The sequence below is a fragment of the Chelonia mydas genome, chromosome 3 (assembly GCF_015237465.2).
Source record: "Chelonia mydas isolate rCheMyd1 chromosome 3, rCheMyd1.pri.v2, whole genome shotgun sequence".
NCBI lineage: Eukaryota > Metazoa > Chordata > Testudines > Cheloniidae > Chelonia > Chelonia mydas.
The window spans coordinates 183,905,723-183,919,443 of record NC_057851.1 but is presented as its reverse complement, the minus strand read 5'-3'; the positions used below and the strand labels follow the sequence as shown (position 1 = coordinate 183,919,443).

The window sequence follows — 13,721 nt, the reverse complement described above, 5'->3', positions numbered from 1 at the left end:
AATGGTATGTTCAATTAAGGAGTTGGTTGATTGGTTTATTTTGAAATGACATAAAATGTAGGTTTCAGAGGAAAATCGCTCATGCACCCCATCCTGGCTGTTGCTCGCTGCGGAGCAGTGAAATGCATCCCCTGGAATTGGGGTGCAGTGTGCTCCAGCACCCCTCAGGGATCCCTTTTTCCTGTCCTTGCCACATTCTGGGAGGCAGGGATAAGGGATCCCTGGGAGGCTAGGGGAATTTTTCTGGTCTGGCTCCCACTCGCTGCCCTCATAGTGCATGCTGCTTGGGCATCTCTGCACACGCAGGTCCAGGAGCAAGGGACAGACTCAGACCAAGTGGCTGCCCTGCAGGGAGGGGCGACAGCAGAGCTGCTGGCTCAGCACGTCCAGGGGAGGGCTAAACCCCAACATCCTGGCAGCCAGAAGTTGCCTCCTGCCTGTCACCTTTGCTTCCTGCTCCGGGCAAGCTCCACACAGCAGCGAGGAGGAGCCAGAGCAGGAACTGCCACCACTGTGAGAAGAGCAGAAACAGGAAGCACGCTCAGCCAGGCAGTAATGCTTTCAGTGCTCCTACTCTGTCTCTGGGAACTCTGGGACACATCCGGAGGACTTCTGGGAGCCAAGTCAAGCCAGGGCTACGTGCACACAGGAAAGCAATAGGGCTTGGCCCCTAGGTCCTCCCTCCAGTCTTGTGGGGTCCTGGGATCCTAGGTCCAAGCTCTAGGTTAGCACAATTGATTTATGGGTGCAAGGAGGGAGTTAGACTTAAGCCCAGGCTTACACTGCTGTATAGACTTACCTTAGGCATGATGTTGAGTGTCCTCATACATCACTTTTAGGTGCCTAGAAAATCACTGGTATTCACAAAGCCGGAGTTAGTGCCTCGGCTCCCTTTACAATGAATGGGAGAGAGAGGCCCCTCAGAATGGTGTTCACAAAAGCCAGGAGGCTCCTCCTCCCAAGGTAGCCAGTGAGAGGTGTTAAGCTAAGGGATGTGTACTTAGCCCGTCCCCTGTTGGAGATAGGTGCCTGGGTCTAGGCTGTGGTGAGGCACCTCCCTCTGCTTGGGATTCTCAGCTGCAAACCCTCTCTTGGTGTTAGGTGCTGATGGGATTGTAAGGCAGGGGAGGGCGTCCCTCAACTTTTCTCATTTGAGATCTGGGAGATCCCCAGTTCAAGTCCTCCCATCACCATCTGAGGGGAAGAACGGATTTGAACAGGCATCTGCCACTTTTCAGATATGTGCCATAGTCACTCGGCTATAAGATATTCTGATGTGAATGTTCCCTCAGTCTCTCCTGTGGAGCGGGGGACTGGATGCTAAGTCTCCTACCTCCTGTGAATGTTCTAACCACCAGTTTACAGAGTCATTCTTGTATTTGTCCTCTCTGGCCCAATGGTGAAGCAGTTGCACTGTGAGTAAATACTGAAAAGAATAGTTGGGCCAGAGAGAGCAAGCATGACTGTGTCTATAGCCTGGTGATTGGAGTACTTAAGAGGTGTAGGGAGACCGAGGATCCAGTTTTTCTGCTCCAAGTGGAACACTGTCACAGGGGCTTCTTTAGTCTCTCCTGATATTGGAAAGCCTTATTGCCTAGTGCAGGGGTGGGCAAACTTTTTGGCTCGAGGGCCACATCTGGGTGGGGAAATTGCTTGCAGGCCCGTGAATGTAGGGCTCGGGCAGGGGGTTGGGGTGCAGGAAGGGGTGTGGGAGGGGGCGCGGAGTAAAAGAAGGGGCTCAGGTCAAGGGGTTGGGGCAGAGGAGGGGTGCGGGGAGTACGAGGGGGCTCAGCGAAGGGGGTTGGGGTGCAGGAGGGGGCGCACAGTGCGGGAGGGGGCTCAAGGCAGGGGGGGTGCGTGGTGCAGGCAGAAGGCTCAGGGCAGGGGGTTGGGGTGCAGGCGGGGGGCTCAGGGCAGGGGGTTGGGGTGCAGGAGTTGTTCGGGCTCTGACCCAGTGCCGCTTACCTGGAGCAGCTCCGGGGTGGCAGCGGCACCCAATGGGGCCAAGGCAGGCTCCCTGCCGGCCCCGCACCACTCCGAGAAGCAGCCGGCAACTGTGGCTCATGGGGGTGGGGGAGCAGAGAGCTCCATGTGCTGCTGTTGCCTGTGGGTACCTCCCCTGAAGCTCCCATTGGCTGCGGTTCCCAGTTCCCGGCCAATGGGAGCTTTGGGGGAGGTACCCACAGGCAAGAGCAGTGCGTGGAGCTCTCTGCCCTCCCTCCCCCAGGGGCTGCAGGGATGTTGTGCTGGCCGCTTCCCGGAGCAGCGGGGGACCCATGGCACCATGGGGGTGGCAATCCCGTGAGCCGGATCCAAAGCCCATGGACCATATTTTGCCCACCCCGGCCTAGTGGCTAGATCACTCACTTAAGAGGCAATTCTTGTTCAAAATCCTTTCTCCCTGTCAGTGGGGAGAGAGTGGCTTGAACCAGTGGTCTCTCACATCTCAGGTGAGTACCCTAACCAGTGGACTAAAAGTTATGAGGGAGGGTCTCCTCTCCCCAACTACTGGCTGTTTTTGTGTAAGCTTGCCTATAAAGATTCAGTGTAGTAAGTTAGGTCTGAGCACGCTTATTGGATCAGGTCCCAGAGACAAGCTAAGTGGAGGAACACTTATTTTCTCCCAGTTTGTACACTGCTCTGGGCTTTAGGCATCCGGACTTCTGGCATGGGGCTGTACAACACATGCTCAGAGACAGAAACATAGGCACCTAGGGAATATTTACTGCAGTAATTCAAGTGCCAAATGATTTCAGGTGCCATTAACCAGGGTTTTATGAATCATTGGGGCCTGATTCTGGGCCTTAAGGGCGTAAGTGCTTTCGTGAATCCAGCCCCAAATGTCAACACTTTGGGCTTCTCAATTTTTTTCACAGTGATCCACATCTGAATAGTGTGTTGTGGACCATCTCCCCTCCTTTTTGAAATTATGTAACAATCCTGTAGCAATTGCAGCAAGTGCTTATGTGGTAAAGAAATTAGGAAAGTATTGATTTTTATTTTTAAGTGCTGAATGAGCTTACTTTAACATAGGTGCCTTAATGTGGATTTATGCATCTTGTTTTTAGCCTCTCAAGACTTAAATTTTTTATTAATGACCTGGCTTTTTGAAAGGGAACTTGCAATTAAGAGCTTTTAAGTCTGTAAAGCAGGAACCTAGTAGGAGTCAGCCTTGTGACATTTTAGGTCCCTGTAGATTACAGTTGGGAACCACTGCATTAAACTTCCAAAGACTTCTAAATTGAAGAATATTAAGACTTCTACTTATTAGTCCTTCCTTTTTGGAAGCTAAGAAAAACAACTTAACTTATCCTTAGAGCAGTTATATGGTAAAATACCTTGTGTGATTAAATCCTTATGGTATAACCTGCAGTGATATGTACATAATTTCATAATGTTTGACGTGTGTCAGAATGAGAAGTACTATTAGAAAGGTAGTATACGAAGAAATAGCCAGAAATAATTCCCAAAATATTAACATCAGAGTTAGTGCTGTTTCTGAGCCACACATCAAGTTACCTCTACTTTGCGGATTGTGACCAGACTTATGTTACTAATGAAAACTTCTTGCCAAAAGCAGCTAAGGTTTTCAGACTCAAGGAACTGGAATTTTGTCCCAGCTCTTCCTACAGCTGTCAGGTGCACAAGACTCCAGTCATAATTTTGTAATGAATAGCCCTTGAATCTTCGTGAAAAGTGATACCCCATTGTGAGAAAATACAGCAATTCATTGTATGAGACAAATTAACCTGCTCCTAAGTGTCTTGTTTATTTAGTAGCTTATAAACACTAGAGTGCTTTTTTTAAAGAGGAGAAACATACTTTGGATTCATGCTGTCCTCAGACTTGTACCCAGATCTGTTTCTAGACTATTGCCTGAACATTTCTCCAAATGTTTTTAAATTATAACTCTGTTTATCATCTTCTTAGAAACTGGTCCAAAGTCCTTTTAGTCTCCTTTATGGTTTTCATACTTCTCTAAGCATGCAGGAAAAGATTGTGTGGTTTGGAGTTAACAATTAGGTCTAAATGGCTGTCACCTTTTTTCCACCCTTGCTATCCTGATAGGCAATAAGAAGAAAAATTCAGGGAAACTTGTGTTTCATCTTATGGGAGGAAGTGTGTGTGTGCAGGGGGGTACAGTTTCCAAACCCTGTAGAGTCTGCGCATCAGTGTAATCAGGTTCCATCCATGCAGAATCCAGAGCACCTTGGAAGAGGGTCTGCTCTGCTACTGTACTATGGCGTTTACCATTGGCTTCCTCCTGCACCCTTCCCCTGGCCTTCATGCATACTAGTGAACAATGTAGCTTCCACCAGATTTGGAGGAGCATGCTATGTAAAGTAACTGACTTGTGGCTACACCAAACACCTAACCTCACAAAATAGTAGTGGTTGTACGGTGGGACTCTAATGGGCTTCTGGTGCTCTAAGGCAAGCATATTGTGAAACTACCCTTCCCGCTTCTGCTGCAACCATTCTGCCCCTTTTCTGTGCTGTGAAGTGTCTGACTCTTATATTTAACTGTTGTATAGAAACTTAAGTGGTATGTGAATGGCTTGCACAGTTCTTACATGCTAACTACAGTAGAACTCCGGCTTGAATGATGATTCAGTTTGATTAACTCATCAGAACATAACATTATCAGACTTTTAAGTCAAAAAGCATTGCATTGGGTCCATATGCTGGCCTGAAATTGTTAATATTTCCTTTTATAATAATTTTTTATAAGGAAAAAGGCTGTCCTGGTTGGAAAGCTGCTGCTCTTTCTGCTACTGGATCAGATTTTTGTTATGGTGATAGCCGGTGGTGTGTTGTATAGCTGCTAAAGGAACTTGGAATTTCATTATGTATTTCTCTTTTTAGGACTTTGAAGAGTATCCTGAACATAGAACAAACTTTTTCTTGCTACTCCAGGCAGTAAATTCTCATTGCTTTCCAGCATTCCTGGCCATTCCACCTGCACAGTTCAAACTTGTTTTGGATTCTATTATTTGGGCTTTCAAACACACAATGAGAAATGTTGCAGATACAGGTGAGTAGAGTTTGGCCTTATTCAAGTTTAAAAATACAGATAGTTAATTGGTCTGAATGTTATATTTTGAGGGAGTATGTGATAAGTAGGTCAACTTAGGGAAATATATATTTGCGGAGGTGGTATTGCTGTATTGTATCAATATTTTCTATTAGTCATTATTTTCACAGGCTTCTGCTGTCTGTCCAGATGTATAAAGCTAAAATATTTGAATGTAGTTGTCTCCTACAGCCAGGGAGGGTACCTGTTGTTGTTGTTTCTCCCCTTTCTAGCTTCCTTTCCTTTCCTGTAGCTCACCATCTCCCCAGCCTTCAACAAGAAGGAAACCCCAATAGGAGGCACCCATATTGGGACTAGAAGGGTGTCCCTCAGGAAGGGGGAGATGCTGGAGCAGGCCATCTGAGTACCTTCAAATACACTGGCAGAGTAACAGGCCTTAGACTTCTCTCCCATTGTAGGCAATGCAGCCTGTTGTATAGAGATAGAGGCAAGGTCTGATGAGGATGTCTGTTTTTTAAAATAAGTATCTAACTATAAGATTGTTCTCCAAATCGTTGCCAAACAGTGGTGGTGGAGGGGGCTTGGTGTCTGCCATTTTTGTAATGTTAATGATGTTGGTTGGTTGTAGAGCTGACTGGGAAACCAAATTTCAGTTCTGCAAAAACTACTTAATTTTCAGGCATTTTATTATCATCCCAAATCGGAATGAAAAGCCAAAAACTTGGAAAAAATGTGCAGAACTGAAATCCTATAATGTTTTCTTTTGGAACAGCAAAATGTGGTGTTTCCAAAATGAAATATGCTGTCCGGGGTCGCCAGCTGTCTGCCTGGTCGCTGCAGCGGAACCAGGGACTCCGAAAGTCATAGCTGCTGTGGATTGAAAATGACAGGAGTCTGGTCAATTTTCAGGGCAGCAGTGAACCTGACAAGAACTGTCATTTTCAGTCTTAGCTGCCATGGCTTCCAAGGTTCCGGGCTCTGCTGCAGCCTGCCACGTGAGGAGCCTGGATGCATCTTGGTAGCCCAACTGACAGGGAGCCAGGGAGTGCCAGCTCTGAGAGTTCCAGGAGCTGAGGTTTCCAGCCCTCCTTCAAGCCATATGGTGAAGTAAAGGGGAGCCTGAGAGTGCCAGCTGGGCCACAGCCCACTTGGTGGTCTGCTGAGGAGCTTGGGAGCCAAGGCTCCTGTGGACTCAACTCCCAGAGTCAGGAATTTACCTGGCCCCAGAAGTCTTAGAAGCCACGGGGTCCCTGACTCCAGGAAAGTGCCTGGCAGGTTGCCCAAGAGTTGTGGACCCTAGAAGCCTGGTCTCAGCAGACCACCAGATGAACTGTGGAGAAGCCAGGCGGGCAAACTGAAGGAAATCTGGATTTCTTTGGAAGTTTGACTAAATCTAACCATTTCTGCAAAACGTTTAGATGTCAGCAAATTCCAACAAACATTTTTTTTTTTAGGAGTTTTACAGTCCGCTTTACTTGACCTGCTTTTATGATTTTATGATTATTGCAATTAAATATACGCTCTCACAGCAAAGGTAGGACTTAAGTGGACGGTTTTTGTTTGGTAAGGGCCTGAGGTCTTGATACTTAGTAATCATAATGAAATGTAAAATCCATAAAAATATGGTAGCTGCTTGAAGAAATTCCTGAAAAATCTTTCAATATTGGTTCTCATAATTCTGTCTAGGTCAGACTTCTCTGTGCACAAATCTGAACTTCTTGATTATATGCAATTTTTTCTGGAAAGGAAAGCTAATGTAAAGGATTTTGGTCATCTTCAGCCTTTTGCTTTCTTTCAGGTCTTCAGATACTTTATACTCTATTACAGAATGTTGCGCAAGAAGAGGCTGCTGCTCAGAGTTTTTATCAGACTTATTTCTGTGACATTCTTCAGCATATTTTTTCTGTTGTGACAGATACTTCACATACTGCAGGTAAGAGTGCTTGAGGTTGAGGGAAACAGTACAGCAATCATTAAACAATAAAGGAATTTATTTTGAGTAACAAGTAATTTCATTTCTGCTTTACATATGCAGGTTTGACAATGCATGCATCAATTCTTGCGTACATGTTCAATTTAGTAGAAGAAGGAAAAATAAGTACACCTTTAAACCCTGGAAATCCATTGAACAACCAAATGTTTATTCAGGAGTATGTTGCTAATCTTCTTAAATCTGCATTTCCTCATCTGCAAGAGTAAGTGTGCTGTGGCCGTTAAAAAAAAAAAAAAAAAAAAAAATTGAGTGTGGGTTCTTGTGTTTCCCATGTACTAATTAGTATTTTTACTCTTAGTGCACAGGTTAAGCTATTTGTAACAGGACTCTTCAGTTTAAATCAGGATATTCCTGCCTTCAAGGAACACCTTAGGGATTTCCTGGTCCAAATTAAGGTATGTTTGGAATGTTAGTGTAAATTTTAAATGACCGCTGAATGTGATATTCAAAACTAAAGAGTCTGGTTCATCACTTATAAAAAGTCATGCAGCAAACAGGTCAGCATGTTTTTATATTTCACCATCTCAGAGTTGTAGGGCCACAGTCTTGACTATTGGCCACCTCAGTATGGGTGCAGAGGAATGCCTGTTGCCTTAGACTAAGAGACTGGATTGATGCACCTTATGGATTTCTATGAAGCTGTGAATCTTTCCAAACTGGGAGATGTGTAGTAAGCCCATTTTTAAACAGAGGCCATATTGCAATCCTGGTTTTGGAATAGTTTCATAGTTTAAGGCCAGAAGGGACTATTAGATCTTCTAGGCTGATCCTCCTGTGTATCACAGACTATTATATTTAACCCAGTAAGCTGGGATAGACAAAGCATTTCAGTCCTCAGAACCCTAAACTTTTCTTTTTGGGGATCTCCTGGAGTCAGGGTTTCATTCTGTTTCCTTTTAGAAATAAAAGTTGGCCTTCAAGAGGTGATGAAAGGAAGGAATGTCCCTCAGTAAAGTATCCTAAATAGAATTACAATGTAGATTCAACTTCTAACATTTTGATGTTGTAATGCCTACATTTCAATGGGACCCAAAAGACTGACCACTCAAAACTTGAGGCTGGTATCCCCACCTGCAGCAGCTAGTGAAAATGCAAATATTATGCAGGATGCTGCTACATTCCTTATACTGATTTAGGTTTTAGTGGCAACAACTGTTGAATAAGAAAATACTTGTTTTTAAATTCTGGTTCTGACAGTCAAGTGTGAAAAATTGATTTTTCATATTTATGTATAAAATGTCTGGATTTTGGAAGCTTCTTACTTTTTATTCTTGGATTTCAAAACACTTACGTTGAACTAACTAAACTACTTATTTGTGTAGGAATTTGCAGGTGAAGACACATCCGATTTATTCCTGGAAGAAAGAGAAACAGCCCTTCGACAGGCTCAGGAGGAGAAACATAAGCTTCAGATGTCTGTCCCTGGCATCCTTAATCCACATGAAATTCCTGAGGAAATGTGTGATTAAAATGCATAAAACCAGTTATGCAGTTTTCTTTCTGTACAGCTGCTTTGTTGTGGTAGAAGAAAACAGCACTTGGATATTGACCAAAATGATGCCAATTTGTAAATTAAAATGTCACCTAGTGGCCCTTTTTCTTATGTGTTTTTTGTATAAGAAATTTTCTGTGAAATATCCTTCCATTGTTTAAGCTTTTGTTTTGGTCATCTTTATTTAGATTTGCATGAAGTTGAGAATTAAGGCATTTTAAAAAAAAACAAAAAACAAACCAATACTTCATGCCCATTTTGTGGCTAAGGGGAAAAGAGAGGCAAAACATAACTTGTTAAGTCTATTGCAAAATTACACATTTTTCCTATAAGAGTACCAATTTTTAATGAGGGGATCATTTTCTTTCTAACCTGCCCTGCAGTCTAGAAGAAAAGGTAATGAGTAAAACATATTGAGTTGATGGTAAGCAGAAGAGTATAGTGCTGCATTACCTGAACAGTTAGCAGCTTTTGGACTGAACGGTAAGGCTAGGCTACATGTATTTGCAAGTAATATGACAAGTTTGCATCAAGATCATGTGCATATCATCCCATTGTAAAGCAACTTCAAAAGAGTATGGGAACACAGTACAGTTAGTTATTTTTACACAGTTCTTTTGTTTTTGTGTGTGTGCTGTCGCTTTGTCGACAACAGCTTTTTGTTTTCCTCAATGAGGAGTGTTGCTCATTTGTGAGCCTTCATTAACTCGAAGTGAAATGGTTAAAATATTTATCCTGTTAGAATAGGCTGCATCTTTTTAACAACTCATAAAAAGAGAACTCTGGCTTTTGAGATGACTTATACTAATTTACATTGTTTACCATGCTGTAGTGCTTTAAGAACACTACTTAAAAGCAAAATAAAATTGGTTTACATTTATTTTCCTTCTTTTGGCTTATCTTTTATTGGATAAAAATGCAGTGATCACTTCAATGTTTGACTCTATAGAAAAAAGAACCCCATAAGAGGTAGATGAATATCAGGCTAGATAAATGCTCCTGTAACTGCAATGACAAACTTTAACATGCAAGAGCTCTTCAAGAAGAGCTTACACTTGTTTTCAGTTCAGAAATTAAAAATGAGATGCCTGATTTTGACTAGGCTAGCATCAGCAGGTCTGAACAATATTAAACTATTTTCACCTACATTTTTGTAGTTTAATGCCTTTCAAAGGTATATGAAGTAGTGAGACCAAAGGCAAGAAAACTGAACACTTTGATTTGACATCCTAGCTTCCCCTCTCTAGCATTTCTTCTTTGCCATCTAACAAAGGAATGTATGTCTATCCAAACTATTGATGTCTTGATTCTTGGAACAGCTTGCATTCCTCTGGTCTGCAGTCTTAAGACTGTCACAATGATACTAAAATACAACATTCATGTGAAGTTGTAAAGGAAATGAGGTTAGTTGATTAGTGTGATCCTTTTTTATATAAAATTTGAATACTGTAGTTACTTTTTTGTATTGTGCATTTATTTTCAAATCAAATTAAAGTTCATTAGTCAGCAAGTGTCTACGTAGAACATACTCAACCAAAATGTTTGTGGGTCTGGGCATTTTCCCCACAGTTGTGCTTAAGAACATCTCTGCTTGCTTGATTCCTTTGCCTAGTACTAATAAAGGCCAATCCATACCTGTCTGCAGAACCTTTGGCAACACAAATGCTGTCAGCCTGAGCCATTAATGCTAGAGGGGGGCAATACCAAGACCAGTGATTTTCAAACCTCTTGTGTCCTGGGACGTGATACAACTTCGTTAGGTTGAGCCATAAGGCTCTCAACTCCATAGTGGCTGTAGCGCAGCTATTGTTCTCCCCCTTTATGCAGACATTTCTTCAGAGACGGGGCTACATTAATATCCATAATGAGCGTAACTTTCTTATCCACTAATTGAGCATATGTTGCAACAAGCAGATAAAATATTTCAGTTTCTAAATACAAGTAATGATGGAGAGGAATCTAAGGTAAAGTTTATTTGAAATGGATAAGTTAAACTACTTGTACATACTCTGTTCCGAGTTAGCTGTAATTTAAGAGAGCTAGGCAGTGAGAGAACTCATTGAATACACACGTGCAGCAGAAATCAAATAGACAAAAAATGATTTATTAAAATGGAGAAAATTCAGGAAGTATTCTGTAAAATGATTGTATCACATGAATGCCCCATTCTTCTGGTCAACAAAGAGCAGAAATAAGAAGTCCTAAAAATAGATGAAGGTAAGAAATACCTTCCACATAAAATTTAAAATAACTCAGCCTATGTAATGGAAAGAAAAATAGAATACTTTTTCCATAATAATAATTATGGAAAGAGAAGACATCTTTCCATCATCTCTCTAGTTAAGGTTGAAACAACTCTCCCATTATGAAGCTGATTTCTCACACCCACAGCTTGATTTATTTTTCTCAGGTTAAATTGATGTTTCTCAGACCACATCGTACCATGATAATGTATTTAAATTGGGGCTCAGCAAACAGCTATTTTATTATTTGAATTAACATTTTGGAGCAGCTGCAACTTTAAAATGTTTTTGGATTCATTCTAACTTGGAGGTTCCTTTTAACCTAGAAACTCCACAGTGGTCTTACTTTGTTTTCCTGAATATTGGTGCCTTTCACTGTCCTCTGCAGATTTAATGGCTCTGTGAGGATTCATGCCTGTTACCAAGTACAGTAACTCCCCACTTAATATCCTCTCGCTTAACCTTGTTTTGATCTTGCGTCCCTGCTCCATTACAGAACATGCTCCATTTAAAGTTGTGCGATGCTTCGCTATAACGTCGTTTGGCTGCCTGCTTTGTCCACAGCTGGCAGCCCCCCATCAGCTCCCCTACACACACCCCCAGCACCTCCCACCCGCTGGCAGACCCCACGGATCAGCGCCTTCCCTGTGCTCCCCCCGCCTCCTGCTCGTGGCAATCAGCTGGCTTGTGGCATTCAGGAGGGAGGGGAGAGGAGCAAGGACTCTGTGCACAGACTCCCCTTCCCTCCCCTGCCTCCTGAACGCTGCAAACCAGCTGATTGCCGCGGGCAGGAGGCAGGGGAGGGGGGAGGCTGCGCACCAAGTCCTCGGTTCTCCCATCCTGCCCCCTGAACACCACAAGCCAGCTGATTGCCACGGGGACGGGGGGAGGACACAGTGCGCCTCCCCGCTGCCTCCTGCCTGCGACAATCAGCTGGCTTGCGGTGTTCAGAGGGAGGGGGAGCCTGCGCGCTGTGTCTTCGCTCCTCTTCCCCCCTCCCTCCTGCCAGCAGCAATCAGCTGGCTTCCGACATTCAGGTGTGCCGAATAAAGGGGGAGGAGGGGGGAAGAAGAGGCGGGTTAAGGGTGGGGGCTTGGGGAAAGGGGTGGAGTGGGCAGGCCGAGGGTTGAGCCCCCCGCCCATGGTGCTTGCAGAGTAGAGGAAGCTGCTGCTGCTGCTGCACAACGTGCTTCTCCTAGCCTGTGGCACCTTCAGGGTCTTTGCCTGCCTCATTGTCTCCAGTGCCAGTGGGCTGTGCCTGTGTGGGGTAAGGCGGGGGCACCTCCCAACTATAGTACTGTATGGCAAAAAAAAAAAAATTCCGTGGAACCTAACCCCCCCATTTAAATCCATTCTTATGGGGAAATTGGATTCACTTAACATTGTTTCACTTAAAGTTGCATTTTTCAGGAGCATAACTACAATGTTAAGTGAGACGTTACTGTACATGGAACTATGCATGCTGTATGGATACAGCATTTGTCATATTTATATGACCGTTAGTAAAAAATTGCACTTTGTCATCCAGGTTATGCGTACTAATCCATACAAGAAAACAAGTTCATGGAGGATAGGTCCATCAATGCCTACTAGCTCAAGATGGCCAGGGACAGAACCCCATGCTTCAGGTGTCCCTAAACCTCTGACTGCCAGAAGCTGTGACTGGATGATGGGATGGATCACTTGAAATCGCCCTGTTCTGTCCTTTCCCTCTGAAGCATCTGGCACTGGCCATTTTTCAAAATTACAAATCCTCTATTGTGTATATACATACATACATACATTTTGTTGTGTTAATATTCACTTAAAAGCTTGTTTTCTCTTGAATTTTTAACTTCAAGTTAATGGGTTGGCAATTTACTTGAGATAGTTAACTTACTTGTAAAGACTGGTGTGGACACTCCCTAAATGTTCATTCCAGGCTACCATAAAATGTGAAGTATATTTTACAGCAAAATTCTGTTCCAAAAGCTTTCTTGGGTAGTGTTCTAACATACAAACTGATAATATTCAGTGTCTGTTAACCTGTTAAGGACTGTGACCTAATTTCCAATAAGGTTTTAAGATTTATGCAGAAAGTTTTGGAAATACTCATTTTGACAGAAAGCCGAAGGGATGTGGCCCACCAGCTTTGGGCAGTAGACAGCAACACTTCAGCTGCCAGTTCCTGCACAGAGTACAGAACTAGAAGAAAGATATTGCAAGTACTGCCTTGATAAAATGCAGAAAGGGCAACAGAAGTGAGAACCTGTCAGGGAGCTATTAGAATACCACACTACGTCTTGGGCACAAAAATTACCCATTTGGAGAATTCATAAGGATGTAGTTCTAAATTGTGAACAGTCTGAGATACTTCAGCTACTCTTCTCTTCATGTGAATAAAGGCAGCAGCTCAGACTTGTCTGGAGCATGGTCACACTTTTTTCTTTCAGATTCTCGTTTTCCAGACATGCAGATGGGAGTGCATTTCAATTCTGCTTTGAAAGCTGATTTGAGCTGCAATGATGAAAATACTCCTCTTTCCCACCCCCTGCCTCTCTCAATTAGGAGCTGAAATTCAATAAAGTTCTCGATTCCCATGGTATTCCCTCATTTCTGAGGTAGATGCAGCAGCAGCATCCTTAGCAAAGGACTTGGGCCCAGATCCTCAAAGGTAGCTAGGCTCCTAACTTTGGAAGCTGGAATTCATTTCAGAAGGCTATCTTGTGTAAATCCAAGGCTCCTTTAACTGGGTCAAGTTTGGTCACCTCAAAATTGAGGCACCCAAAATACTAGTCCCTTCAGAAAAATCTTAGTTTATGCACTTCGTTTGTACCTGCAATTAGTGTGAAGAAATAATTAACCTTTTTCTTTAAAGTTGAAGGTGCATCAACAAAACTGAGTGACTTCTAAGGAAGTCGGTGATCTAATGGAGAAGCTAGAAAATAAAACATGCTTTGGGACGAAAGCAAAGGTGTTA

The 13,721-nt window shown here is 43.4% G+C and overlaps 1 protein-coding gene across 3 annotated transcripts in view; it reads left to right on the top strand.

Moving 5' to 3' along the window:
- The window catches only part of XPO1 (exportin 1), a 79,079-nt gene extending 69,680 nt beyond the window's left edge, over window positions 1-9,399 (top strand). For all 3 annotated transcript variants that reach the window (XM_037896002.2, XM_037896003.2, XM_037896004.2), the window contains 5 exons: window positions 4,866-5,034; window positions 6,833-6,967; window positions 7,070-7,229; window positions 7,326-7,422; window positions 8,350-9,399. In XM_037896002.2, coding sequence (XP_037751930.1) covers window positions 4,866-5,034; window positions 6,833-6,967; window positions 7,070-7,229; window positions 7,326-7,422; window positions 8,350-8,496 — 708 coding nt within the window. In that variant the 3' untranslated portion in view covers window positions 8,497-9,399. The remainder of the gene's footprint in view (window positions 1-4,865; window positions 5,035-6,832; window positions 6,968-7,069; window positions 7,230-7,325; window positions 7,423-8,349) is intronic.
- The last annotated feature ends 4,322 nt before the right edge of the window (window positions 9,400-13,721 follow it).